Genomic DNA, 25,924 nt, shown 5'->3' with positions numbered 1-25,924 from the left:
GCCTGGAATTTGTAGAGAGCCATCTTAGACCACACAGAGGAGGGCAATATCCCAGAAACACAAAGCAACGCCAAAGGTGGAACTTGGGCCCCGGATGCCAGACTTTTATGTCACTTTTCACAGGTCTGCTATGATCACAGGCTGATGTTTGGAAACCACTGAACCAAATATTCTTTTCTAGCTTGATCTTCCCAAAATTTAAAGTTGCAAGATTCTACAATTTCATATCAACAAAAAACAGAAAAAAAAACAGTAATTTGCATTTGGGACATAAACATGACCCTATGCTATATTTTCTTTATCAGTCCCTTTGAAGGCTCTTGCTTAGACTGTTACTGCTTAAACACTGCATTCTTTCATGTGTTCATTCATAAACATATATCCTAGGTGCTAGAGCTAAAGCAGAGTTAAAGACCCTAGGGCTTACAGTTTAGTGTTGTATAAGGGCTGCATCAACTTGAAAATATTCTACAATCCTCTTCCTCCTTTAGGTCATTGATAGGCCATGGCGAAGAAGGTGGTATTTCTATGATGACAGAGAATTTATTTATTTAAGGCCTTTTGCTTGTGATGCAAAACTTGAATGGATGTGCCAGATTCCAAAAGGTAAATGTAGTTATTCCTTTTCACAGTCTTCTCATGTGAACTTGTGAATGCTGAGCCAAAGTACCTAAGAGGGCATTTTAGTCTATAATTATAATTTTAAAAGCCTTTGACACTACAGCTAATATGTTAAGCTCCATCCCGCCTGACTCCTACCCGTGGTAAAATGCTGCCTTATTGAAATTAGATACTACCTTCCTCTTTTGTCATGAAAGAATTTGTATAGGAGATAAAATTTAAGGCTAATTTAGGGAGATTAGGTCTTGGAATGAAGGATTATTTCAAGTGAAAGGAGAGACGAAGTAGAGGGAATCATTTTAATTTTTATTTTGTTGCAAAATGAAGGACAAAATGAAGACAGGCTTGGGAAGAATGAAGCAAAAGTCAGGACATCAAATTTGGGCAGGTCCCAGATCTAAATTTTACAATTTAGAAACAGTTTTCAGTGAGCTCAAAATTACTAATAGTTTATCTCATTCAAATTCAGGAAACCAGTTAGCTTGATAGTAAAGCCTTTGGTGACAAAAAAGAGAGAAAGGATAATAAATAGATATCCTTTTACTTCACTTTTTAGTAGGAAAATGTCAAGGATATATTACAGAAAATGTTAAGAAGATTTTAACTCCCAAATTATTTTTAAACAGATATTAGATATGTTAAATTAATATAATGGTAAATGCACAGAAAGTTCCTAAATGAATTTCTGAACTGATCATTGAAACTAAAGGGAATTCCTCTTATAAGTTCTCAAAAACCCAAAGATTATCTCATGGAACTGCCCATTAGAAGATTGTTCTTCCTTCCTAAAAAAGGCCACCATCTTGCCTTTAAAAGAGCTTCAGATGCAACATCCAGTGCAGTAACTGGCAAGTCTCTTTCACAGGGCAAACTGGGGGGTCATTAATAGAAGGGGAATTGTGTGTGTGTGTGTTGATGGGGTTTTTCTTTTGTGTGTGTGTGAGTGTGGAATTTATTTATTTTTATTTATTTATTTAAATTTGTTTATTTGTTTGTTTGTTTTTGGCGTAGGGTCTCTGTTGCTGCATTCGGGCTTTCTCTAGTTGCAGTGAGTGGGGGCTGTTCTTCATTGCAGTGTGTGGGCTTCTCATTGCGGTGGCTTCTCTTGTTGTGGAGCACGGGCTCTAGGTGCGCGGGCTTCAGTAGTTGTCGTGGGCTCAGTAGTTGTGGCTCGTGGGCTCTAGGGCACAGGCTCAGTAGTTGTGGCGCATGGGCTTAGTTGCTCCGCAGCATGTGGGATCTTCCCAGACCAGGGCTTGAACCCGTGTCCCCTGCATTGGCAGGCAGATTGTGAACCACTGCACCACCAAAGAAGTCCCTGATGGGGGTTTTCTAAAGGAGAAATTATACCTGAGTTAGTCCTGATTATTGATTAAACTGGAAAGAAGGAAAAAGGAAAACCAGTTTGGATACCTTTCAAACAAGTGGCAAAGTAACTAATATATTATTAACTTGGACAATATCTCTGGCTTGAAGCATTAGTTGTGACACTCCTATTATTCTTTGGTATTTGGCATGCCACAGAGAGTGTCACTGCTCCCTCCAAAGTATGCTCTCACTGGTAGCTGTTCCCCTGCCTCATGTCTGAGTACTGAGGCAGACCCTAGAGTATACGCCAGGAAAACCTTAGAAATGACAAACCAGTAACCACAGGAAATATTATGAAGAACATATGGTTTTCTTTTTTCTTTTTAATGTATTTGTTATTTTAAACAAAAGAGAAGGGAATTAACTAGCTTAGCAAACATAAATCAGGTAACCAAATAAATAAATCTTTTAAATAATTGCACCCCTGCTTTCTCCAATGCAGAAACAAAATTAAAAACTAAAGAACTTCCTGTCTCAGCCTATTTGCAGTCATTTGAAGCAATCAGTGATGGTTTGATCCAGGGTTTAAATGTTATATTAACTCCCCTTTGACAGTCCCTAAATTTCTGAGTTACAATGTGTCACATTCACTGGTTGGATATTTTCTTGGCTATTAGAACAGCCAAAGCCTGCTCAACTGGACACTTCTGTATTAATCTGTGTTTTCTGGTTTTCTTAAAGCAGTTTACCTCTTCAGTAGCCCAAATCACCAAACCTTTTCTCTAGCTCTTGCCTTTTTTATTACCTCATACAGCTGGTTCTAATTAGTCCCCTCCTCTCTAAAAGAGATATTTTGACAACCTAGTTTTTTTAAATTATCATAATCACTATGGATATATATACTTTTTAAATATTCTTTTTTAGTTGCAAAAACAGTAGCAAAAATAAGGTTCATAAAAGTGTTTTTAGGAAAATGACCTATAAACACAACCTTTTTATATTGTGTTTCTTGATACCTTGTACACACATACATGTTTGTAATCCTGTGTAAAAAGACACCTTTTATTTTGCTTTTCTCACTAATTTAAAGAAATTTAAAGGTTAGGCATAGCTTTCCCCCAACATACAAATGAACAGAATTCTTTGACAAGATTACAAACAAGAAACTATGTCTCTTTTTTTAACTGATTTGCAGCACTGTTAATGGAAATTATCCAACATACAGAGGACTGAGTTAGAGAGATAAACCACAGATACTGGATATATAGGCAGTCCTCGGAGTAGGGTCTTCTCGTGCATTGGCCCTGATACAATAGCAAAATTAAGAACAGCTATTTTACCCTGTAATTTCTAAAATTCCTCAAATTATGTCTTTGGCTTGAAACCAGTGTGACCTATGACCAGCATAAAAAGAGAGAGGAAAGCAGCTAGCATCCTGAGAGGACCTGTTCTGTGCCTGGCCCTGTGCGGGGTGCTTGCATAAGGGTGATCTTACATGATCTTCACACTGTCTTTGTGAGTTAGGTAGGAGAGTTTCATTTTTATAGAACAGAAAGTTGGGGCTCAGGGAGTTAAACAACTGATCCCAAGTAGCACAGCAGCAAAGAGTCTGAGGGCATTTAGACACTGACTCACCCAGCTTCAAAGACCATAATTCTTTGTACGGTACCATATTTCCCGCTGGGTGAATTTTATTATTTTCTTCCCAGTTTTGTCTCTCATTTTCTCAAAAGTTTCAGTACTGGATCACTGAACATTTTTTTCCAAGGATATCTTGGGAGGCAATAAACTCTACCAACCTAGGTGTATTCAAATTGCATTAGATGGAGACGTGGTTCCTGAATAACCTCATCCTACAGTGATGATTATCTTGGTGCATATTCCTTAGTGCTTCTATGTAATGTATACAGTGTATTCATTTACTTATTTGTACTTTCTAATTATTATCTATATTTTATCCATCTAGTCTTCCTTTGTGACTTCCATGATATAAGGTAGAGAACTGCTAGTAATGCTGTATTAATATGTAACAAATCTGCCTTTTTGGTTGCTACAAAAACAGCTTTAGTGTGGGCCCCACAAAATTCAATGTTATGAAGTGATCATAACATGAAAGGAGATGATTTGGCCAGAAATGGACAAATCTCAGCCATACTGCAAGTCCTCTTGAGTTAGACTAAAGGCACTTATTAGTATGCCGTGGTCTGTAATTGGATACTAAACTTAAGCCATTTGCTTTCTTATACAGGTCGTACTCCAAAAATACCAGACTGGTACAATCCAGGTGAGTTAAGAAAACTAAAATTTATCCAAAGCTGCTTTTACCTTTTCAGTGACGTATTTAGTTAATTATTTAAGCCTAGGCCTAGTGCCAGCTTCTTCTCTATCATGTCTTCAAATGAGATGAAGTGTCTCCATGCAGGGAAGGTGATTAGCTGGTGTGGGATGAGACTCTGAGGCTGGATTTATCCTTCTCTGTGAGTACAGGAGGGTAACAGAGTCACTCACTGGCTCAGGAATCCTTGGAACCTTCCAGGCAGCACTGCCCTGGCCAAAGAGAGCCAGTAATCTAAATGGATTATTATTTATAAATAGTTTTGAACAATAATCCATGCTGAGAGGGTGCAGTTTGGTTTATGCAGTCATAATTCTGCTATTTTTCTTCTTCTTTAGAGCGTGCTGGAATTCATGGACCTCCAGTTGTAATAGAAGGGAGTGAATATTGGTTTGTTGCTGATCCCCGTTTAAGCTATGAAGAAGCCGTCCTGTATTGTGCTAGCAATCACAGCTCTCTGGCTAGTTTAACATCTTTTGCAGGACTAAGAGCCATCAAAAACAAAATAGCAAATGTAATTTAAAAGAACATATTTTTTAATATTTTCTTATTTTTACATTTATTCTGTTAAAAAAATTTCAGAACTCTACAAAAGTTAAATGTTCCTCTCAAGTAAAATTTGCCTAACAACATATAAGTTCATCACTTCATGTTAGAAAAGTTAAAAAGAATTGCTTAATGTTTTAAAATATTCAAGATTAATTATTAATGTCAGTTGATAAGATGAGCTTCAATAGATAATATAAATTAGTCTAATTCCTTGTCACATTTTTTACTAAAAGTTAACTTTGTAGTTAACTTGAGATTCTGTTTCTAATAATAACTAACTTTGCAAAATAGTTTTTTGGAGGAAAAATAATTTGTATATTTTTAAATTTATAACTACTAGCAACAGGATACTATATGTCCAATTAATATATGCCCATAATTACAGTGACCATATTTTCTGTATGCAAAATACAGCCTGTGAATATAAAAAGAGTTTCTAAACTACTTTTTTTGATGAAAGGACCTGGTTTATGTAATTTAGAGACCAAAGTAATGAATATCTGGAAATTATAGTGGTTTGTGGTTATGATGGGCCAGGGTATTTAAATCAAAACTCTTCTAGAAAAGTCAGCACATATAAGGATGGGTGTTTAGTTGTTTTTTGTTTTGTTTTGTTTTTGTGGTTTTTTTTTTCAGATATCTGGCGATGAGGAGAAATGGTGGGTGAGAACTACTGACCAGCTAATAGAACATCGTTTTATGCAGTATGTGACATCCTTGATGGTGCCTTTGTAAAGTTATCGTTTAAAAGAAGCAGTCCCAAATCCCCTTTTACTAAATGGAGTACTGTTTATAATTAGTTTTGAACATTAATCCATAAACTACCTAGACTAGAGAAACCAAATCCTTTAGCAAATGAGCATCAAGAAAAAGTAGTATAAAATAATGGCCTAACATTAAATTTAGAATTAAAATTACTTCAGTAAAAAACAGAATGGAACATGTAACTACATTATGAGCTGACACATCTCTCATTTTCTTTCAGCTCACGATATCCATGGCATCACTTTCCTATAACATTTGGAGAGGAATGCTTTTACCTCTCTGCCAAGACTTGGTTTAGCGGTAAGGTGAATTACAAATCCTTTAACGTTGATTATGTAATATGTGAACTTCAGGTTCAATTACTAGCTTAATCTTGCTTTCCTTTTGATTATATGTTTGGTAGCTTTGTCATATTCTGATTTATTGCTAATGACAATAGATCAAGTTCCAAATGCAAATAAAGGTGCTTTTCACTGTGAATATTTTGACTTCCTTTATCCTAAAGTAGTTACTTAGAAATAAACTTACCACTTTCATAATCAATAAGGATATAGACAAATTCACAAAGATGAACTGGCAGCAGTTCTAAAGTATAATTTAGGTCCCTTTCCCCCTCATTAGCCTTCTTCAACTCTCTATTTCCTGCCATCAGGAGCCGTGGTAACTGTGTGTGTACCAAGTGTGTGCATTTTTATAGGCAATATTGGTATGCTACAACTTACTGGTATGAGTAATAATAATAGAAGACAAAAATAGCTAGGGAAGAAAAGGAATATATTTTAACCATTTGGGAAAGATTGATTTAAAGAGACTTTCTTCACTACTGGATGGTTTTAAAAATGTGCTGAATGGAAAATTCTCACCACGGTAATCCTGCTTTTCATTTCTCAGACTTAAATAAACCAGCAGACTGTAGTACCAAGTTGCCCTTCGTCTGTGAAAAATACAATGTATCTTCATTAGAGAAATATAGTCCAGATTCTGCCGCTAAAATACAGTGCTCTGGGGATTGGATTACTTTTCAGAATAAGGTAAAAAGAGAATTGCTACGTTGTGCAAATGATGATTCCTTTCATGATGGTTATATGGCCTGTGGCAGAATGGCATCCCACCAAGTAACTTCACTAAGATAGACTCTGCATATTTCAGTGTCTCACCTGATTCTCTACATTTTCGGAAACCAAGTTAACTCTCAAGTTAATCACGCCTACAGGTCTTTCAGAGTACCGTGTTCCTATTCTGTTGCTACTGACACTTAAACTGCCAACGGTGATCTTTCAATGAATAGTAATACATTGACTCGTCAGGACTATCTCTTTGGCATGTAGGAAACTGGCTTAATTTCTGGCTGATAAATTTTCCCCCTTAAGGAAAACATCCAAGCAGCATTTACCAATCAAATTAGACCAGCATTTCCCAAACTACTTTTTGGGAATATACACATATGCTAACAAAATGTTAATCATTGATGTTCCTTCCAGAGCAGGGTTTATGATTAAATAGCTTTGGGAAATGCCACATTCTATATTTGTTTCCTTGAGATGCACAATTCATATTCGTGTATGTATCTCTTAGGAAATGCATTTGGCTGCTAAAAAGAGAGATTACTATAGTATGCTAAAACATTTATTCTCTCAGATAAAAGAAGTTTGAAGATAAGCAGGCTGGGGTTGGTATGAAAGCTCTGTGGTCTTCAAAACCAGGCTTCCTTTGTCTTTCTGCTCTGCCATCCTTAACTTATGGCTTCCAAGCTCAAGTTCAGGGTGTTCTCTCTAGAGTCTTTTCTAGAAGCCACCCAATGACTTTATATTTCTCTGGCCATTCCAGTCTGTAAGGAGGCTGAAAAAGAAAACAACCCATTTTATAGCCTGTTTCCAGGAACACAATTTGGGACATGCTACTCCACACTAACATGATCATAATATCAAGAAGAAAAAGGAAGAGATGTGTCTGACAGCTGAAAGCATCTGTAGTAAAGTTAAAATATTAGGGGTATATTTTGACTTTTTAAAATTTGGACAATCTTTTTTCCCCCCAGAGTACTAGATTAATTTGCATAGTTGATGTAAATTTATGTTTTTTGTTTGTTTTTATTGAAGTATAGTTGACTGAAAATATTATATTAGTTTCAGGTGTACAACATAGTGATCTGATATTTCTATAGATTACACACCATACAAAGTTATAAAATTACTGACTATATTCCCTTTGCTATGCATTACATCCCTGTGACTTATTTATCTTATAACTGTTAGTTTGTATCTCTTAATCCCCTTCACCCCATTAGAATATCCTGTCAAGAGACAGGGGGATGATTTCTTTAAAAATGTGGTTTTTTTAATATAAGGTAATGATGAAGAATACGTATTTGAAATCAAATGGAGCAGAGTCTAAATGCTGACCATACCATGCTATGGCTATTTCACTTGTGGGTAAAGTTACTTAATGTCCTTGTGCCTCAGTTTTCCCATTTGTTGTGAGAATTAAATGAGATAACACTGTGCAAAGTGTTTTAACACAAGGAAGCACTCAATAAATGGGAGATTTTTTAAAAAATAGCTCAAGGACTACTCTTCAGTTGCTTAAATTAAGTGTAGAGTTGCATTCTTGGGACTTCCCTGGTGGTCCAGTGGTAAAGAATCCACCTTACGATGCAGGTGACATGGGTTCACTCACTTGTCAGGGAACTAAGATCCCACATGCCACGGGGGCAACTGAGCCCGCGCGCCACAACTACTGAGCTCGCGTGCCTCAACTAGAGCCCACGTGCCGCAAACTACAGAGCCCACACGCCCTGGAGCCTGCGCGCCACAACTAGAGAGAGAAAACCCACAGGCCACAACTAGAGACAAGCCCGCATGCCACAGTGAAGAGCCTGCATGCTGCAACGAAGACCCGACGCAGCCAAAAATAAGAAATAAAATAAATAATAAATAAATCTTTCAAAAAAAGAAGAGTGTAGATCTGCATTCTTTTGGTACTACTTTGTAAGTTTCTATATCTCACAAACAGAAAATTAGCAGCCTTCTAAAAGATGAGGCATTTTCTTCCTATGTGAGCTTTCCCGTGTGTGGAATCTTATACTTCATATGTGTTCTTTGTTTACAGTGTTTTTTAAGGATCAAACCTAAGTCTCTCACATTTTCTGAAGCCAGTGATGCTTGTCATACCTATGGTGGAACCCTTCCTTCAGTGCTGAGCCAGAGAGAGCAAGGTAGCAGAATTGTTTCGTAAACATGCTTTATTCTGATCTGGAGGCCATGTCCATGTTGGGAGGCTGTGGGGAATTAACACATACAAAGAATCTTATTAAATTACTTTTTACAGAGTAGGTGAAAGATTATCCTGGTAGCTAGATAAGCAAGAGATATTCATTGACATTTTTAGTATATCTTTAATTTGAACAAGTCAAATGCTTTTTTTAAAAAAAAAATCTTTCTGACAGATTTTATTACATCCTTGCTTCCGGATATGGAAGCTACTTTATGGATTGGTTTGCGCTGGACTGCCTATGAAAAGATAAACAAATGGATGGATAACAGAGAGCTGACATACAGTAACTTTCACCCATTATTGGTTGGTCGGAGGCTGAGAATACCAACAAATGTAAGGTGTTTTTTTTTAATCAATAAACTGTGTAGCTCTATGAAATACCTGAGTCTTCCACAAATTATTGGCTTAAGAACAAGGGCCTATTTTATGAGTCGATTTATATGAAACATCCAAATAGGCAAATCTATAAAGATAGAAAGTAGATTACTGGTTGCCAGAGGCTAAGAGGCTAGAAGGATTGGTGGTGATGGCCTAAAGCATATGGGATTTCTTTCTGGGGTGGTGAAAATGTTCTAAAATTGATTAGGGGTGATGGTTGCACAACTTGGTGAATATACTAAAAACTATAGAATATATGCTTTAAATGAATGAATTATACCATCTATTAATTATATCAATAATGCTGTCTCAAGAAGAATGACAACAGAGCTTCCCCAGCCTTCACGTAGATGCCCTAGTTTTTCATAGTAGTATCCGATTCCATAACACTTATTTCATAACCATGTAAAACCATCACTAGTGAGTTGCAAATAAAAGCTCATATAAATGCTTTACTTATCATCTTGGAATTTGGAGCTGTCAGCCTCAGTCTCCTGAGGTTAAAAAGTACAAAATCGGTGATTAGTGATCATTTTTCCCTAAGATCTAAATGTAAAGAAGCTATAGAAGGGAAGAAGGCATTATATTAACAGTAGTTACCCTGTACCATGATATTGCTGCCCACTGCTTCTGTCTTCCTTATTTACTGGATACAAACCACCTTTTGCACAAAAGGCAAAGATTAAGAGATTAACTTTAAAGTTGAATTCCAAAAGTACATCCTAGACATCAACTGATATTCCTGATGCAATGGAACTTTGCTCAAGGTTGACATTGGTGGCAAAGGGAACTGTGAAACGTGTAATTATGTACAAAGTAAATATCAAAATAATGCTTGGTTATTGTAGAACATTTGGAAGTTATAGAAGAGTAAACAAAATAAAGAAAAATGTCAACCCTTATCCTGCTTATACTTAGGCTGGTAGCTTTTAAACTTTTAACTCATGACCCATAGTAAGAAATAAATTTAAATTACCATTCAGCACATAGATATAAATATAATATTGAATTGCAACAGAAGTTTCAGGAAATAATACTTACCCTTAGAGCTTATATTTCTTTCTTTTCTATTCTACTCTAGTCTGATCTAGTCTAGTCTAGTCAACCTATTCTCTGTGTTCTATCCTATTCTAGTTCATTATCACAAATAAGAATCAAGATCCACTGAACTGATTTCATGACCTACTAAATAGGTCTCAAACCATATTTGAATCCTGATCTAGGAAATCACAATGAATATTTCAGCATTTTTCTTCTAGGGCTTTTCTATACATTGTCTTCTTGACATAGATAAGATCATAGTATATATACTATTGTATCTACTTTTCTCACTTAGTATTATATCATAAGTAGTTTCTTATGCCATTAAAAGATGTGCTTGATAAGCATTTTGATGGTTGCACAATATTTCTTGATAGATATACCATCATTTACCTAAACAATGCTGGGTATTTTGGCTGTTTCCAGTTTTGCATAATCCTAAATAGTGCTGCAATTAACATCTTCGTGCATAATCTTTGCTATGTATTTCAGGTTACCTCCCTAAGATAGATTTAGGAAGTGATATAGCCAGATCAAAAAATATAAGTAGTTGTAAAACTCTGGTTACCAAATTGGTTTCCAGAAAGGTTTATGAGTTTACATTTTTGTCAGCAATATATTGTGATTACTTTTCTATTCATACCAGTGTATTAATAATTTCCAACATTTATTGAGCAGCTAATATGTGTCAGACACTCTGCTAATGCATCACATGCATTATTTCATTTAATATGCACAATAGATGTGAAACAGTCTGTACTCCTCTCCTATCTTAGAAATGTGGAGACAAACAGAGAGAGTCATGTAACTTGCCAGAAATCATGCAGGGTCTGCGTGCAGAGTCGGCATTTAAATCCAAGTCTGCAGAGCCAGCATTCTTAGCTTCTCTACTGCACTGCCCCTACTACAATGCTCTAAGGAGAATTATCTTTTAAAAATTCTTGCTAATTTGGTAGTTTAAATGATATCATATTTTCATTTATATTGCTCTGATTTCTAATGAAAACATATAAATTCAGTAATAATTTGAATTTCATCCAATGTGAATTTCTTATTCTTTGACAGTTTATCAAGGCCTTCATGTATTTCTTATTGATTTTATGACTATGTAAATATTCAGTGTGCTAACCCTGTGTTTCTTGCATTTATTGCAGATATTTTCACAGGTTTTTTTTTTTTCTTTAGGTCTAATACCAAAAATATTACAGAAATAAGTTTTGATTTTTTTGGTATGTGTTCAACTCCATTTCTTTTTTTCCCTCCATTGCTTTTAGGTTAGAAAGTCCCTCATGTAAATGTTAGTTAAATGTATGCCTTTATTTTCTTCATTTTGTTTTATAGCTTGCTTTTTTGTTCTGACAGTATGATACGTCCATGGTATATGGCATATGTTGTCAATGGTTACTTAATCCTTTTCCCTAATCCTGGCCAATTGTCTAGCATCATTTGTTGCATATACTTCCATCTGTTAATATCAATATAGAATGCCTTTTTTATCATATGTGAAGCGTGCATGTGTATGTATCTGTGTGTGAGACATATTCTTGTATAGCTCCCACACTGGTCTAAATACTATAATGTTGCCATATTTCAAAAAATATAATAGGATTAGTTATCCTTTATTATATGCCTTTTAAAAATATTTTTAGCTGTTTTTGTCTATTCTTCAAGACAAACTAGAATTATTTAGTTAATTTCCAATCTAAACAATTAAATAGAAAACTTCTGGTGAGAATTTGACAACATTTTAGGAAGAATTGACATCTTTTTATTAATTTTCCCTCAAGAATATGGTGTAACATATCTCTCCATTGATTCAAGTCTTCCTTTTAAATTCCTCAGTGAAGTTTTTAGAGAAGTTCTCTTTCTTTTTGCCATTGAGAATGGCAGCTTTTTAAAACTGTCTTACTGATATGTAGGAAATCTATTATTTGAGTATTTTTGTATATTTATTTCATAGGCATCCATCTTACTAAAAGCTCTTATTATTTCTCAGAGTTTTTCACTAGATTTTCTTGGGTTTTCTAATTAGATAATCATAATTTGCAAATAACCGTTCATGCTTCACTACATGTGTAGGACTTCCAGAACCATGGTAAATACCAGGAGTAATAAATAACATCCTAGACTTGATCTAGACTTTAATGGGAATATCTGCAGTCTTTCATTATTATATTTGATGTGGACTTTTTGTTTAAGATATATCATTTATTTAGAATTTTTATTCTGGAATAAGTAGTGGATTTTCTAAAACTTGTTTTCACCATCTATTGAAATTGTCATACAGTTTTTCCCATTAGGCCTATGGATATGTAGTAAAATACATTAATAGATGTTATATTAAACCATTTTTATCTCCTTATCATAAAATCTAGTTGCTGAGAGTGGGTTATTTTTACTACTGAATTCTATTTGTTAGAATTTTATTTGGGAATGTTTTCATCTCTGTTCATAGAGTTAATTTTTTTATGCTTTTTTTTTTTCTGATCATGTCAGCTTCATAGGATGAACTGGGTAGTTTTCTGCCTTTGTGTTTTGAAATTAAGACTCAGTCTGGGGAATTATCTTTCCCTGAAAGTTTGAAGGAACTGTATACAAAACCATGTGATATTAGAACCCTGTTCAGAGATCATTGTTTAATACTAAAGGGATTTGGTGTAGTAGGTGAGGGCTAAACTCTAAAGTCAGATTGAGTTTGAATTCCATTCAGCCATTTCATATGCCTTAGGAAGTTCACTTAACTTTTCTTAAGTCTCATTTTTTCATCTGTAAGTTCTTTTTTTTTTAAATTAATTAATTAATTTATTTATTTAACATCTTTATTGAAGTATAATTGCTTTACAATGGTGTGTTAGTTTCTGCTTTATAACAAAGTGAATCAGTTATACATATACATATGTCCCCATATCTCTTCCCTCTTGCATCTCCCTCCCTCCCACTCTCCCTATCCCTCCCCCCTAGGTGGTCACAAAGCACCGAGCTGGTCTCCCTGTGCTACCTGTGCTATGCGGCTGCTTCCCACTAGCTATCTATTTTACATGTGGTAGTGTATATATGTCCATGCCACTCTCTCACTTTGTCCCAGCTTACCCTTCCCCCTCTCCGTATCCTCAAGTCCATTCTCAAGTAGGTCTGCGTCTTTATTCCCCTCTTGCCCCTAGGTTCTTCATGGCCTTTTTTTTTTTTTTTTTAGATTCCTTATATATATGTTAGCATAAGGTATTTGTTTTTCTCTTTCTGACTTACTTCACTCTGTATGACAGACTCTAGGTCCATACAAATAACCCAATTAAGTTCTGATACTGTTGTTCCTACAACACAATGTGAGGATTGCGTAAAATATTTCATTTAAAGCTTTTAAGCACAGTACCTGACATATAGTTTTAAAAATGAGCATTATTATTAATTTTCAATTTCCTCTAAAGTTACTGGTACATTTTAGTGTTTCTACTTTTCCTTATAACAGTTATGCTAATTTGTATTTTTCAAGGAAGTTGTCTATTTCATGTAGATATTCAAATGTATTAGAATAAAGTCCTGTCTGCTATTATCTTTTAAAATCGCCATGTCTTATTTTAATCGTTTTTACTTTTTCTTATTTAGATTTTTACAAAAACTAGTGTATGTTACTAGTTTTTTCCTCCCCTTTCTCCACCACCTACTCCTATTGCTTGAGATACAAATACTACTACATTTTTCTATCCTGTTTTTCTTGGAGTTATATTTTTGCTGATTTTCTAATCTCATACTGAATTCTTAGTTCATCTTTCCTTTAAAAATCAGAATGCATTGAATAATACATGTTTGCCTTCACATAAAGTTTTACTCATATCTCTTGTAATATTTGTCATATTAGTCTTTCCTATAATTTTTTCATTTTTGTTTTAATGTTTATTGAATAGCATGTGAGTATGTAGTTTTTAAAAAAATTTTGTAGCTCCTGGGATAAGCTTACTTTTCTTATCTTTCTGAGATGATATGTTTCAAACATACAGAAAAGTATAGGGACAATATACTTTGAATAAATTTCCATGTCTAATGTTATTGATTTGTGGTCAGAGAATGAAATCTAGGTAGATACTTTTATTTATGGATGTTTTATAGTGACAAGTATAGGATCAAAGCTTTAAAGTGAGTTCTCTATTGTGTGGTACACCATCTGTCATTATAAAAAGTTTATAAACATCTAATAAGTTGAATTAACAGTCATTACTTTTTTGCTTACTTGCAATGTCAAGAAGGAGAGCAGAGTGTTAAATATTATTATAATTGTGTATTTGTCTTCTAACAGTTTTTCTTTATCTATTTTGAAGATGTATTCATCAATATTGCCACTATTTTGTTCTATAATTTCTAAAGTTAATTGCCCTTTCCCATGTTTTGAAAGTTTATCAGGATTTTCTTAGTGATTTCATGGTCAGCTCCTTAATGGATTTTTTTACAGGAAGAAAAATCCAATTTGGAATATAAAGTTCCCTTGCTGGGATCTTCAGACTGTTAGTTTCATGATTGCTTGTACATATTTGCCTTTCTGTTTAGATTTTTTATGAAGAGCTGTCCTACCACTGTGCTCTAATGCTCAACTTCCAAAAGTCACCTTTTACTGGGACGTGGAATTTTACTTCCTGCAATGAACACCATACTCTGTCTCTCTGTCAGAAATATTCAGGTATAGATTATTATTTAGATAACTATGGTACTTTATGCTGTTAGATATGTATAGTACTTTTTCACAAAAAAAATCTTATAAATTAATTAATATTAATTTGTAATCATACAGCTTCCTTAAAATTTTAGCATGACTAAATGCATACTGGCTCAGTGAGGCAAATTAGCTCAAATAGAATGTGATTTTTTTTCAAGATCATTGCCATAATTAAATATCAAAATTAAATATCCAATGGAATTTGTTAATCAGTGTTGTCTAATGACAGTAAATTATGGTTGCATTTTGTTCTCCTTTCTACTCTGGAATTTTTCAGATTTTACTGTCATGAGGAAAGGAGGAGAAAAAAAATGTTTTTAACTGAGTTCGGTATAAACAATCACGGTTAAATTTAGCACTCAAAAAAAAAATAGGATGTGAAGCATAAATGGATCACTGTCTATGCCCTCCTATAATCCAAATAAAAGTAAAATGTGTACTTAAAAGTAGGAATCATCTATATTTTGAAAAAGATATTTTTTAAAGGTATTAAATCATTTTCATTGGTCACAGTAAGTTTTTAAACAAACGATTAAAAAAAAAAACCTTTGTCATGTAATGAGAACTTCAAGTAGCTAATCCATGTGCTTCTGGTTTTTTTTGTTTTGGGGAATTTTATTTTATTTTATTTTTATACAGCAGGTTCTTATTAGTTATCTATTTTATACATATTAGTGTATATATGTCAATCCCAATCTCCCAATTCATACGTTTGTTCTCTACATCTGTGTCTCTGTTTCTGCCTTGCAAACCGGTTCATCTGTACCATTTTTCTAGATTCCACATGTATGCGTTAATATACGATATTTGTTTTTCTTTTTCTGACTTACATCACTCTGTATGACAGTCTTTAGGTCCATCCACATCTCTACAAATGACCCAATTTCATTCCTTTTTATGGCTGAGTAATATTCCATTGTATATATGTACCACATCTTCTTTATCCATTTGTCTGTCGATGGGCATTTAGGTTGCTTCCATGACCTGGCTATTGTAAAGAGTGCCACAATAAACATTGTGGTACATGCCTCTTTTTGAATTAGGGTTTTCTCAGGGTATATGCCCAGTAGTGGGATTGCTGGGTCATATAGTAATTCTATTTTTAGTTTTTTAAGGAACCTCCATACTGTTCTCCACAGTGGCTGTATCAATTTACATTCCCACCAACAATGCAAGAGGGTTCCCTTTTCTCCACACCCTCTCCAGCATTTGTTGTTTGTAGATTTTCTGATGATGACCATTCTGACCAGTGTGAGATGATACCTCATTGTAGTTTTGACTTGCATTTCTCTGATAATTAGTGATGTTGAGCAGCTTTTCATGTGCCCCTTGGCCATCTATATGTTTTCTTTGGAGAAATGTCTAGTTAGGTCTTCCACCCGTTTTTTGATTGGGTTGTTTGTTTTTTCAATATTGAGCTGCTGAGCTGTTTATATATTTTGGAGATTAATCCTTCGTCCATTGATTCGTTTGCAAATATTTTCTCCCATTCTGAGGGTTGTCTTTTCATCTTGTTTATAGTTTACTTTGCTGTGCAAAAGCTTTTAAGTTTCTTTACGTCCCATTTGTTTATTTTTATTTTTATTTCCATTGCTCTAAGAGGTGGGTCAAAAAAGATCTTGCTGTGATTTATGTCAAAGAGTGTTCTTCCTATGTTTTCCTCTAAGAGTTTTATAGTGTCAGGTCTTACATTTAGGTCTCTAATCCATTTTGAGTTTATTTTTGTGTATGGTGTTAGGGAGTGTTCTAATTTCATTCTTTTACATGTAGCTGTCCAGTTTTCCCAGCACCATTTATTGAAGAGACTGTCTTTTCTCCATTGTGTATCCTTGCCTCCTTTGTCATAGATTAGTTGACCATAGGTGCATGGGTTTATCTCTGGGCTTTCTATCCTGTTCCATTGATCTATATTTTTGTTTTTGTGCCAGTACCATATTGTCTTGATGACTGTAGCTTTGTAGTATACTGTGAAGTCAGGGAGTCTGATTCCTCCAGCTTCGTTTTATTCCCTCAAGACTGCTTTGGCTATTCGGGGTCTTTTGCGTCTCCATACAGATTTTAAGATATTTTGTTCTAGTTCTGTAAAAAATGCCATTGGTAATTTTATAGGGATTGCATTGAATCTGTAGATTGCTTTGGGTAGTGCAGTCATTTTCACAATATTGATTCTTCTAATCCAAGAACATGGTATATCTCTCCATCTGTTTGTCTCATCTTCGATTTCTTTCATCAGTGTCTTACAGTTTTCTGAGTACTCCATGTGCTTCTGAAGAACTTCTTGCTGAATTAATCTTTGCTCATTTGTCTCATACTTTTTACTAACTGCCTTTTTCAGAGAAGTACTGTAAATCAATAATTCAAATATATCCTCTTAGGGTTGGTTGTATACATTTTTTCGTGGGTTCTCCCAGATGAAAACTTGTAAGGGGACACCCAACACCTCTTGTTGAAGCAGTTCAAACAAAGGAAGAATTTGACACCAATCTGAAATAGTAATCTTATTGCCATTAGAAGTAGTCTGCTTTTATTTATAGCTTTTCTCCTATTGCAGTCTACTTTTATTTATAGCTTTTCTCCTTCCTAAATCAGATCAACTAAATCAGAATTTTGTTCTAATTGTAGAAAACAAATTTGTGGTTGACAAATTTACCTAAGGTATACAGCAAAACATACCTAGTTCTCCCACCCAAAGTCTAAAATAAACGAATAGATAAGTAATATCTAAAGTACACTATTACAGGGAGAAATTTGAAAAAATGTCCCATGACTTGCCAAGTAGGTGGTTTTTGTGGCTTTATTTTTCTTTTACACACAGAAATTGAAAGCAGACAGACCTTGCAGAATACTTCAGAAACTATGAAGTATCAAAATAATCTGTACAAAATAATCCTGAAGACTCTGACTTGGACTGATGCTCTAAAGGAGTGTCAGAAAGAAAACATGCACCTGGTGAGCATCACAGACCCTTACCAGCAGGCCTTCCTGACTGTGCAGGCAGTCCTTCATAACTCTTCTTTATGGATTGGACTCTCCAGTCATGACGTAAGTTTTCAGTCCCCACTGCCAGGATTGGGTGACGGAATGTGACATTTTTTATTGCACACAGCATCTCTCATATAAGACTAAAAGAAACCAGAGATCATAAAATCTTACTCCAGTGAATGAATTTCATGAGGTACGTAATTTTTAGCAGCAGTCATCTTTCCACTGTTGAAAGATCAGGTGCTTTATCGTTTAGCTTAAGAAAAATGTCTAATGGACATATGGAGCTGAGCACTTCTTTTTATTTATTCCAATCGAAGACGGAGCTGGAATCAGGAGCTGCCATGTCTCCTCAGCCAATGAAAAGAAGAGAGGGAGGGAAGAATTAAAAATTCAGATGGGGTTGGGTGAGCGGAAGCCCATGAACGTTATTAAAGGGCTTTTTATCCCTTTCCGAATCAGCAGAGTGAAATGAAGCCACTCTACAAAGGGATTAGAATAGCATTTTGCCACATCTCAAGTCCTGATCTTGGGTACTTCTCATTCATTTCATAGCCCAGCAAAGAATGCTGATCTCCTATTAATTCCCAGCACTCAGCTACATACATGTAGCACAAACAGGAATATTTATGCTACTAAAGCTTTTGGCTATAATTAATAGGGAATCTTTTTTTTTTTAATAAAGCTGTAGCATTCCTCTCAGCATTGTAGGCCATTTTTGCCTCTTTTCTGAGCCTTGTATGTAATAAGTTGATGCTCTGCCCACGGAGATGTATTGAAAAGTAAGATATAGGGCTGGTATAAAAGGCTGCGTACATTGTGCACTGATGGGGGTGCCATTTATTTATAAAGATTGTGATGTGAATTTTGCTTCCTGCATCTGTGCAGTGTGTGACTCGTAAAGCCCTAGTTAGATAAGTGTCACCTAAACCAGTATTCCTAATCCACTCTCGGAGAGAAGGTAATTGGGAGAGTAGGAAAGAAGTGTCCATTGCATTATGAAGCAAACCTGAGTTATGTAGATGGTAGGATAACCCTCAGTATACCAAGATGGTTTTAGGGCTGCATGGAGAAAATGTGATTGAAGACAATTTAAGTCCTTGCGCAAACCCCAAGTTCAACTGGAGAATGGATGAAAAACTTAAAACTTAAGACGCAGAAGTAAACATTATCTTTGACAAACTTTGGACTTATTACCACCAGCATTTGTCAGAAGCTCAATTTAAGAAGCAGTATTTAGAAATTGCTTGAAGACTAGCTTCTTCAAAATTCTGGATTTTAAAATGTACCCTCAGGTCCAGCCAGATTATCAGCTTGAACTGCTTCCCTAGACCTCACAGTATCAATTCCTTCATAACATTGCTTTACTTCCTTTTTCTTTTGTGTTTGGCATTATGTGAAACCCATCACTGTGTCTCTTGTGCAGGTGGTAATTAAGTTATTACATTTCCTAGTTTTAACCACCTTAAACCTTTTTAAACAAAAGCAATATTGTCGCTGTAGAAAAATCATAAAGTTAGAATAAATTAAAAGAATAAAATTGGAATCACCTATAATCCCAGTATCTAGTGATAAATGTGGTTTAAATATTTGGTAGATATCCTTCAAGTTATTTTTCTATGTACATGTATTTATTTTTAAGACACTTCAGATCATACAGTTTTGTAACTTTTTTTCCCCACTTGATGATTTCGGTCTTCTTTCTTATCCTATTTTCAGTCGTCACCTGTGTTTTTCTTTTCCCTTTTGCTCTTTAACATATTAAATTTTACATAACTCTTTCTTATGTATCTTCATAAGCTGCCTGAAATCTTTGGAACATGGCAGAGTATAAATAAATAAGACTTTACATTGAAAGCAATGGGAAGGTTTTGAAAGATTTTAAACATGGTAGTAACAATATCAGATTTTGACTTGAGAAAAACTATGCTGGGCAGAAGCTGGGGAAGGAAGTGAGCAGTCCAGAGATAGAAGACCGGTTAGAATTTCTTGTAGACATTCATGCAGGAAATGATGTTGGTCTGGACTGAGGCATGTTTACAATGTCTGCAGTGCAGCAGTTCTGGGTTATAGAAGGTCTGGAGTGTGGCTGTGAGAGCAGGTCACTTGAGTACATAGAAGTGAAAGTCCATAGAAGAAGAGGAAGTCAAGAAGGCTTGGGAACGGGGTGAGTCATCCACATGAACATAGACGTCCCTAAGTCAGTGGTAAGACCAGGAGGACAGAGCAAGGCTTGGGGCACCTCCTTAGTAAATATCAGGGAGGAGCAAGGGGGCCAAGACCTCAGTGAATGTCAGAGAGAAGCAAGGACTCTGGGAGTTTGCCAAGACCTCAGTGAATGTCAGAGAAGAAGGGCATAAACCTCAAAGGAAATGACTGAAGGAAATAAAAATACCCACTACCTCATTCTCATGGCTCTGTGATATCTGAGACTAAAAAAAACAAGCAGCCTTCCCTTGTGGATGCTGAAAGGAACTTAATCTATTAGAAAAGACAGGTTTTAATTAAGATCAGTCAAGGTCTAGAATTTAGTGAAGAGATACTTAAAGTCTTAATAAAGAGATTTAGTGTTCAGTAAAGAGATGGTGTGAGTGGGATGACTTATCTACAAGGAACAGAAGTTCCAAAGGCCCAGGGACCTGGGTTAGTTGGGAGTGCAACGAGGGGGAAGGAATCCAGGGTAATACTCCGTACAGGCAACATCACAGGGGCAAAGGGCCACATTTGAGGCCGCTTGGTTTAGAGATTAACTGGCCATAAGTTTACAACTGGAACACTGGTAGAGAACAATTCTGAATGAAACAGTTGGCAGTGTTGAGGTTTCACCACATTTGCTATTTTTGGTTCACTAAGGAGACTGTGAGACTGTGTGTGGTCTTTTGCCCAATATTCCAAATAAACCAGTGGTGCAAAATTGCCCCAGGCCTCAGGAAAGCATAGCTCAGTGGATCAGTGTGGAAGGGCTGGTGCTCTGGCAGCACCACAGGAAAACTCAGGCAGGCCTGTACTTCACAATCCATCCCCTGCACATCTGTACCTACCTTGTAAAGCCTCTCTCAAGACAGGTGGGTGGTCAGGCCCTTGTCAGGATGTAAAGATAGATGTTTACAGACTTCTAGCGCACAATAGAATGTAGTGAATAAGGAAGTTTCTCTTCAAAGACAAGTGTGAAAAGGGTGGTGTGAGATCCACAGGGCCTGAAGGTTTAAGAGGAAGGGAGCTGACGTCTATGTAGCTCTTCTTGTGTACCAGCTAGCCACTGACTTGTGTGTCTTACACGTTACCCCATTAATTCCAACCCCATGAGATTGTCACATCCATTTAATAGATGAAGGAATGGAAAAGTGGCAAGGTAATACCACAATCAAAAGCTAAGTGACCGAACCAGAATTCAAAACTAGGTATGCTTAGCTCTAAAGCCCATGTTCTTTCCACTACTACATATTATCTCTAAGTTAATCAGAGCTTACAGTGGTCCTCACTCCATTTTAGCTTTCTGGTTTCCAACAACCAATGGTTCCAATTATGTGTGAGGCAGCAAAGCATAATGGTTCAGACCATGGACTCCAGGGCCTAATGGCCTGGATTTGTATCCCAGCACTGTGGTTTACATTCTGTATGACTGTGCACATTACATGGCTTCAGTTTTCTCATCTGTAAAATGGATATAATAATAGTACCTATCTCGTATGGTTGTTATGAGGATTATATAATATTTGCAGAGTACCTAAAACAATGCCTGGTGCGTAGTAATTGCTGTGTAAATATGTGCTAAACATAAGATAAAATTAAAAATTATTAGATTGGGGACTTCCCTGGTGGCGCAGTGGTTGAGAATCCGCCTGCCAATGCAGGGGACACGGGTTTGAGCCCTGGTCCGGGAAGATCCCACATGCCGCGGAGCAGCTAAGCCCGTGCACCACAACTACTGAGCCCACGCACCACAACTACTGAAGCCTGTGTGCCTAGAGCCCATGCTCCGCAACAAGAGAAGCCACCGCAATGAGAAGCCCACGCACTGCAATGAAGAGTAGCCCCAGCTCGCCACAACTAGAGAAAGCCCGTGTGCAGCAACGAAAACCCAACACAGCCAAAAATAAATAAATAAAATAAAAGAAATTTAAAAATTATTAGATCGACCACGAGGGTCAAAATCATACAATAGGGATAACATGAAGTATCACCACTTAAGATATATTTCTGCTCCTTACAGGATGAACTCAACTTTGGTTGGTCAGATGGGAAACATCTTCAATTTAGTCGCTGGGCTGAAAATAATGAACAACTTGAAGACTGTGTAGTATTAGACACTGATGGATTCTGGAAAACATCTGACTGCGATAATAATCAACCAGGCGCTATTTGCTATTATTCAGGAAGTATGCTAATTTCAAATATTTTAATTCTTAAATTGTTATCAGTCTCATGAGCAGTGGAATTTTGAGGAAATGGTTTTGTAAAATCTGGTTTTAAAATTATAAAGCAATTATAATCATGTCCTTTTTTTTTTTTTTTTTAAACATCTTTATTGGAGTATAATTGCTTTACAATGGTGTGTTAGTTTCTGCTTTATAACAAAGTGAATCAGTTATACATATACATATGTTCCCATATCTCTTCCCTAATCATGTCCTTTTTACAACAAAATCTGTTGTGAAAATTTGTATTTGAGGAGAATTATTATATGTTAAATATTTTGTCATTAATTTGTTATTTTAGATATGTTTTATCTTTATTTTTGTCAACTGACGATAGTAATTGACTTTTGAGTTTTAAGTCCTTGTTAGCCTCATTTTGCATACATTTTGTGTTTATATTCTTATGGAAAACTTACATTTGTGGGAATTCTTTTGTAATTCTTATCATCAATGCTTAACATTTCTTTTATGAGTCACTGTTAAGATTCATTTGGTTGCTAACAGTAATTAGCTCACGCTAGCTTAAGCCAAAAGGGAAATTTAGATCCTCAGAAATGGGGATAGAGCTGAGCCTCCCGAGGAAAGGGGATCTCAAAGCCAGAGATGCCGTCTTGCACCTCTCCTTTCCGTTTCTCTCAGTGGATCTGCACTCTTCTCTTTATGTACTTCTCCTGCTTCTCTCTGCACATGGTGAAACATGGCAGCTCTGCAGCTTTCAATTTTAGCCGTAACTGGAGATGAGTTGACAATCTCTGAATTCCACTTTTCAAATCTGTAGAGAGAATCTGATAGACCCAGCTTAAGTCAGATATGCCGTCTCTAGCCCAGTCAGAGGAAAGTGGTTTTACAGCTTCCAGGGGTGCACATTTGTGGGTTTGTGGTTAGAAAAAAGACTACTTCACGAAAGGAGTTGCTGTGAGCTGGGAGAAATATTGCATAGTCTCTACCATGTGTTGAATCAGTTTGATTGGCTTTGAATAGAGCATATCTCTGTTTGCATCTTTTTGAATCTGTGGCCTTTTCATAAAATGAAAAAAAAAATGCCGAATTCAGATTTTTCTAGATGTCAGATTTTAAATTATTTCTGTTTGCTTGGTTAAAGCAATAACTTATTTAGAACATCAAGTATTTCATAAAATGTTCTTTTAAAGTTAGAGAAGATATCAGTAGCCAGAAAATTGAAGATGAATTCTCAAAGTTATATTTAGGTGCCTATTATTATGTTTGTATAGTTTCTCTGAAGTGGCCCGTTGTATTAGAAGTTTGGTGATGCAGGAAGACAGAAACTGCATTTAACCTAGTAACACCTCATTTTCCACATTCTTCTACTCATTCCGCATCAGGGGAAAGAAAATTGTATTAAATAATTTCCTTCCTACAGAAAGCTGGTTAATAGGTCACATTTTATTTGAGCATAAACAGAACAAGCATCACCAGGCTATTATTTCTTGGCTTCCTGAATATGTCCTACAAATCAAGTCTAATTACGATGAACAGGATTTAACATTTATATCTGAAGTTAGAATTCTTACCATTAATTCTTTTTCTAGATGAGACTGAAAAAGAGGTCAAACCAGTTAACAGTGTTCAATGTCCATCTCCTGTTCTAAATACTCCATGGATACCATTTCAGAACTCTTGCTACAATTTCATGATAACAAAGAATAGATATATAGTGACAACACAAGATGAAGTTCATTCTAAATGCCAGACACTGAGTAAGTATGTGGTATGGCCATTATATGTTGCATTATGATCATTAGAAAACAAATCTCATCTAAGTGTATTATATTCAATATATATTTCTAATTAGTGCTAGTAACTAGAACTCAAAAATATTCATCTCCTAATTTCTGCATTATCAACGACAAAGTATTAAAATTTGTGTTTTGTTAAAATGGAAAGTATAGGAGTTACCTCCTTTTTTACCCATCCATTAGGGAACTAGTCTCTCTTTACATGTATAAATGGGTTCTACTTTAAAAGAGAAAGAAATGACACTAGAGAGCAGAGAGCTGGATATTAAATCAAGTTAGACTGTGGGCAAAGAGAAAATAGGTCAGTTTGAGTGGTTGAAAACTTAGATAAGCCAGAAAGAAGCAGCTCTGCTTAAAAGAAATACGTATTTCGTACTTTCAGCTCTCAGGACTCTCCAGATATTTCCTATGAGATCCACTGAGAATTTGTGACTTTTGAACAATGGACCCATCAACTTTGTAGGAAGTTCCTATGGAAAATATCAAACCATTATTCCCCAAAGTGTGTTCTGTGGAACACTACTCTTGAGATGTTCTATAAAGAAAAAGATCCTTAGTTAAAGAACAAGGGTGAGAAATACCACACATCTTCAATTCCTTTTAAACATTATCAAATGTGCATTAGCATATACTTTAAGAAATACTGACATGAATGAACTAGTTTACTTTTGGTTAACCAAAATTTGTAAAGTTTTTTTCAATGTAGCTCTTTGCCGAGGAACCCCTGAGGAACACACTTTGGGAAATATTAAACTTTTAAAATCCTGTTATAACAGTGATCGCTAAGGAAAAGGAAGGTCTGTCTTTTAGCCCATCTAAGAGGTTTTTATTTTTTATAGTCTTTGACAGTGTGTCATTAATATAGGTGGATTTGTACCAACTCAAAATAAGCCTTATATGGGGAAAAGTAAAGTGAATCAATGTTTCAGATTCTCCACTCAGCTACTAGTTTTCCACTATTCTGTGAGACCAAATTTAAGATCAAAATGTTTGAAAACATTTTAACCTATCCATTTAGTACAACAAGATAGTTTTAATTTATATGTCTTTCTTTTTTTTTATAATCATCCTCATCAGTTTATTCTGTCCTATATAGTTAAGTTTTGTTCTGCTTGATCTTGAGTTTGCAGTTTCATGAATCCATCAGTTTCTTTACTAGAGTTCTGGAAACTCTTACCCAGTCCAGTGCTATAATCTTTAAGTTACCAGAAACCTGTGTTCCAGAGTATTTGTCAGAGTCTTTTCTATGAATCTCTTTGAGGATTAAGTACTTTTGGATTGTAGCTGATTGTAAAAGATTTCAGGAGAACATCAAAGTAAAACAATAATTGTCTATGAATAACAAAAGATGTAAAAAGCCATGGTTAAAGATATAATGAGAGTTCATTATAACGCAATTGATAAGGAAACTTTGTTACTTCTGTGGCATACAACATTTTAAGATAACTGGAATTATGACTGATTACATAGACAGTAAGGACATTAACAGATTTCTAGGAGTTTTATACAATTGCTGAAACATTTATGTTAATAACATATATCCATACAAATATAACCTAAAGAATATTAAACATCCTTTTTTTTTTTTTACAATGCCGCCCATGCAATTTAACATATAAAATAAATCTAATCAATTTAACATCTCTCTATTTACCAGGTGAGAAAACAAATCCTTTGAGATTTTTCAGGAGCCTTCTGGGAAATCTCAAAGTTAGTTTGAAGTCAAAAAGACTTTATTTAGAATTTGATTTTGTAAAGTTTGTCAAAAATGCCAAAAGGTTTGAGCACTTGA

At 35.4% G+C, this 25,924-nt stretch overlaps 1 protein-coding gene across 3 annotated transcripts in view; it reads left to right on the top strand.

Moving 5' to 3' along the window:
- LOC118898295 (CD302 antigen) overlaps window positions 1-25,924 on the top strand; it is a 132,141-nt gene that overhangs the window by 46,603 nt on the left and 59,614 nt on the right. For all 3 annotated transcript variants that reach the window (XM_036858507.1, XM_036858505.1, XM_036858504.1), the window contains exons 16-27: window positions 492-606; window positions 4,178-4,213; window positions 4,603-4,778; window positions 5,450-5,517; window positions 5,799-5,878; window positions 6,470-6,609; window positions 8,687-8,792; window positions 9,024-9,184; window positions 14,810-14,939; window positions 17,791-18,017; window positions 22,171-22,336; window positions 23,926-24,093. In XM_036858507.1, the coding sequence (XP_036714402.1) occupies window positions 492-606; window positions 4,178-4,213; window positions 4,603-4,778; window positions 5,450-5,517; window positions 5,799-5,878; window positions 6,470-6,609; window positions 8,687-8,792; window positions 9,024-9,184; window positions 14,810-14,939; window positions 17,791-18,017; window positions 22,171-22,336; window positions 23,926-24,093 (1,573 nt within the window). The remainder of the gene's footprint in view (window positions 1-491; window positions 607-4,177; window positions 4,214-4,602; window positions 4,779-5,449; window positions 5,518-5,798; window positions 5,879-6,469; window positions 6,610-8,686; window positions 8,793-9,023; window positions 9,185-14,809; window positions 14,940-17,790; window positions 18,018-22,170; window positions 22,337-23,925; window positions 24,094-25,924) is intronic.

This window comes from Balaenoptera musculus, chromosome 7, assembly GCF_009873245.2.
Source record: "Balaenoptera musculus isolate JJ_BM4_2016_0621 chromosome 7, mBalMus1.pri.v3, whole genome shotgun sequence".
In the NCBI taxonomy this organism is placed as follows: Eukaryota; Metazoa; Chordata; class Mammalia; order Artiodactyla; family Balaenopteridae; genus Balaenoptera; species Balaenoptera musculus.
This window is presented reverse-complemented; position numbering and strand designations above follow the sequence as displayed.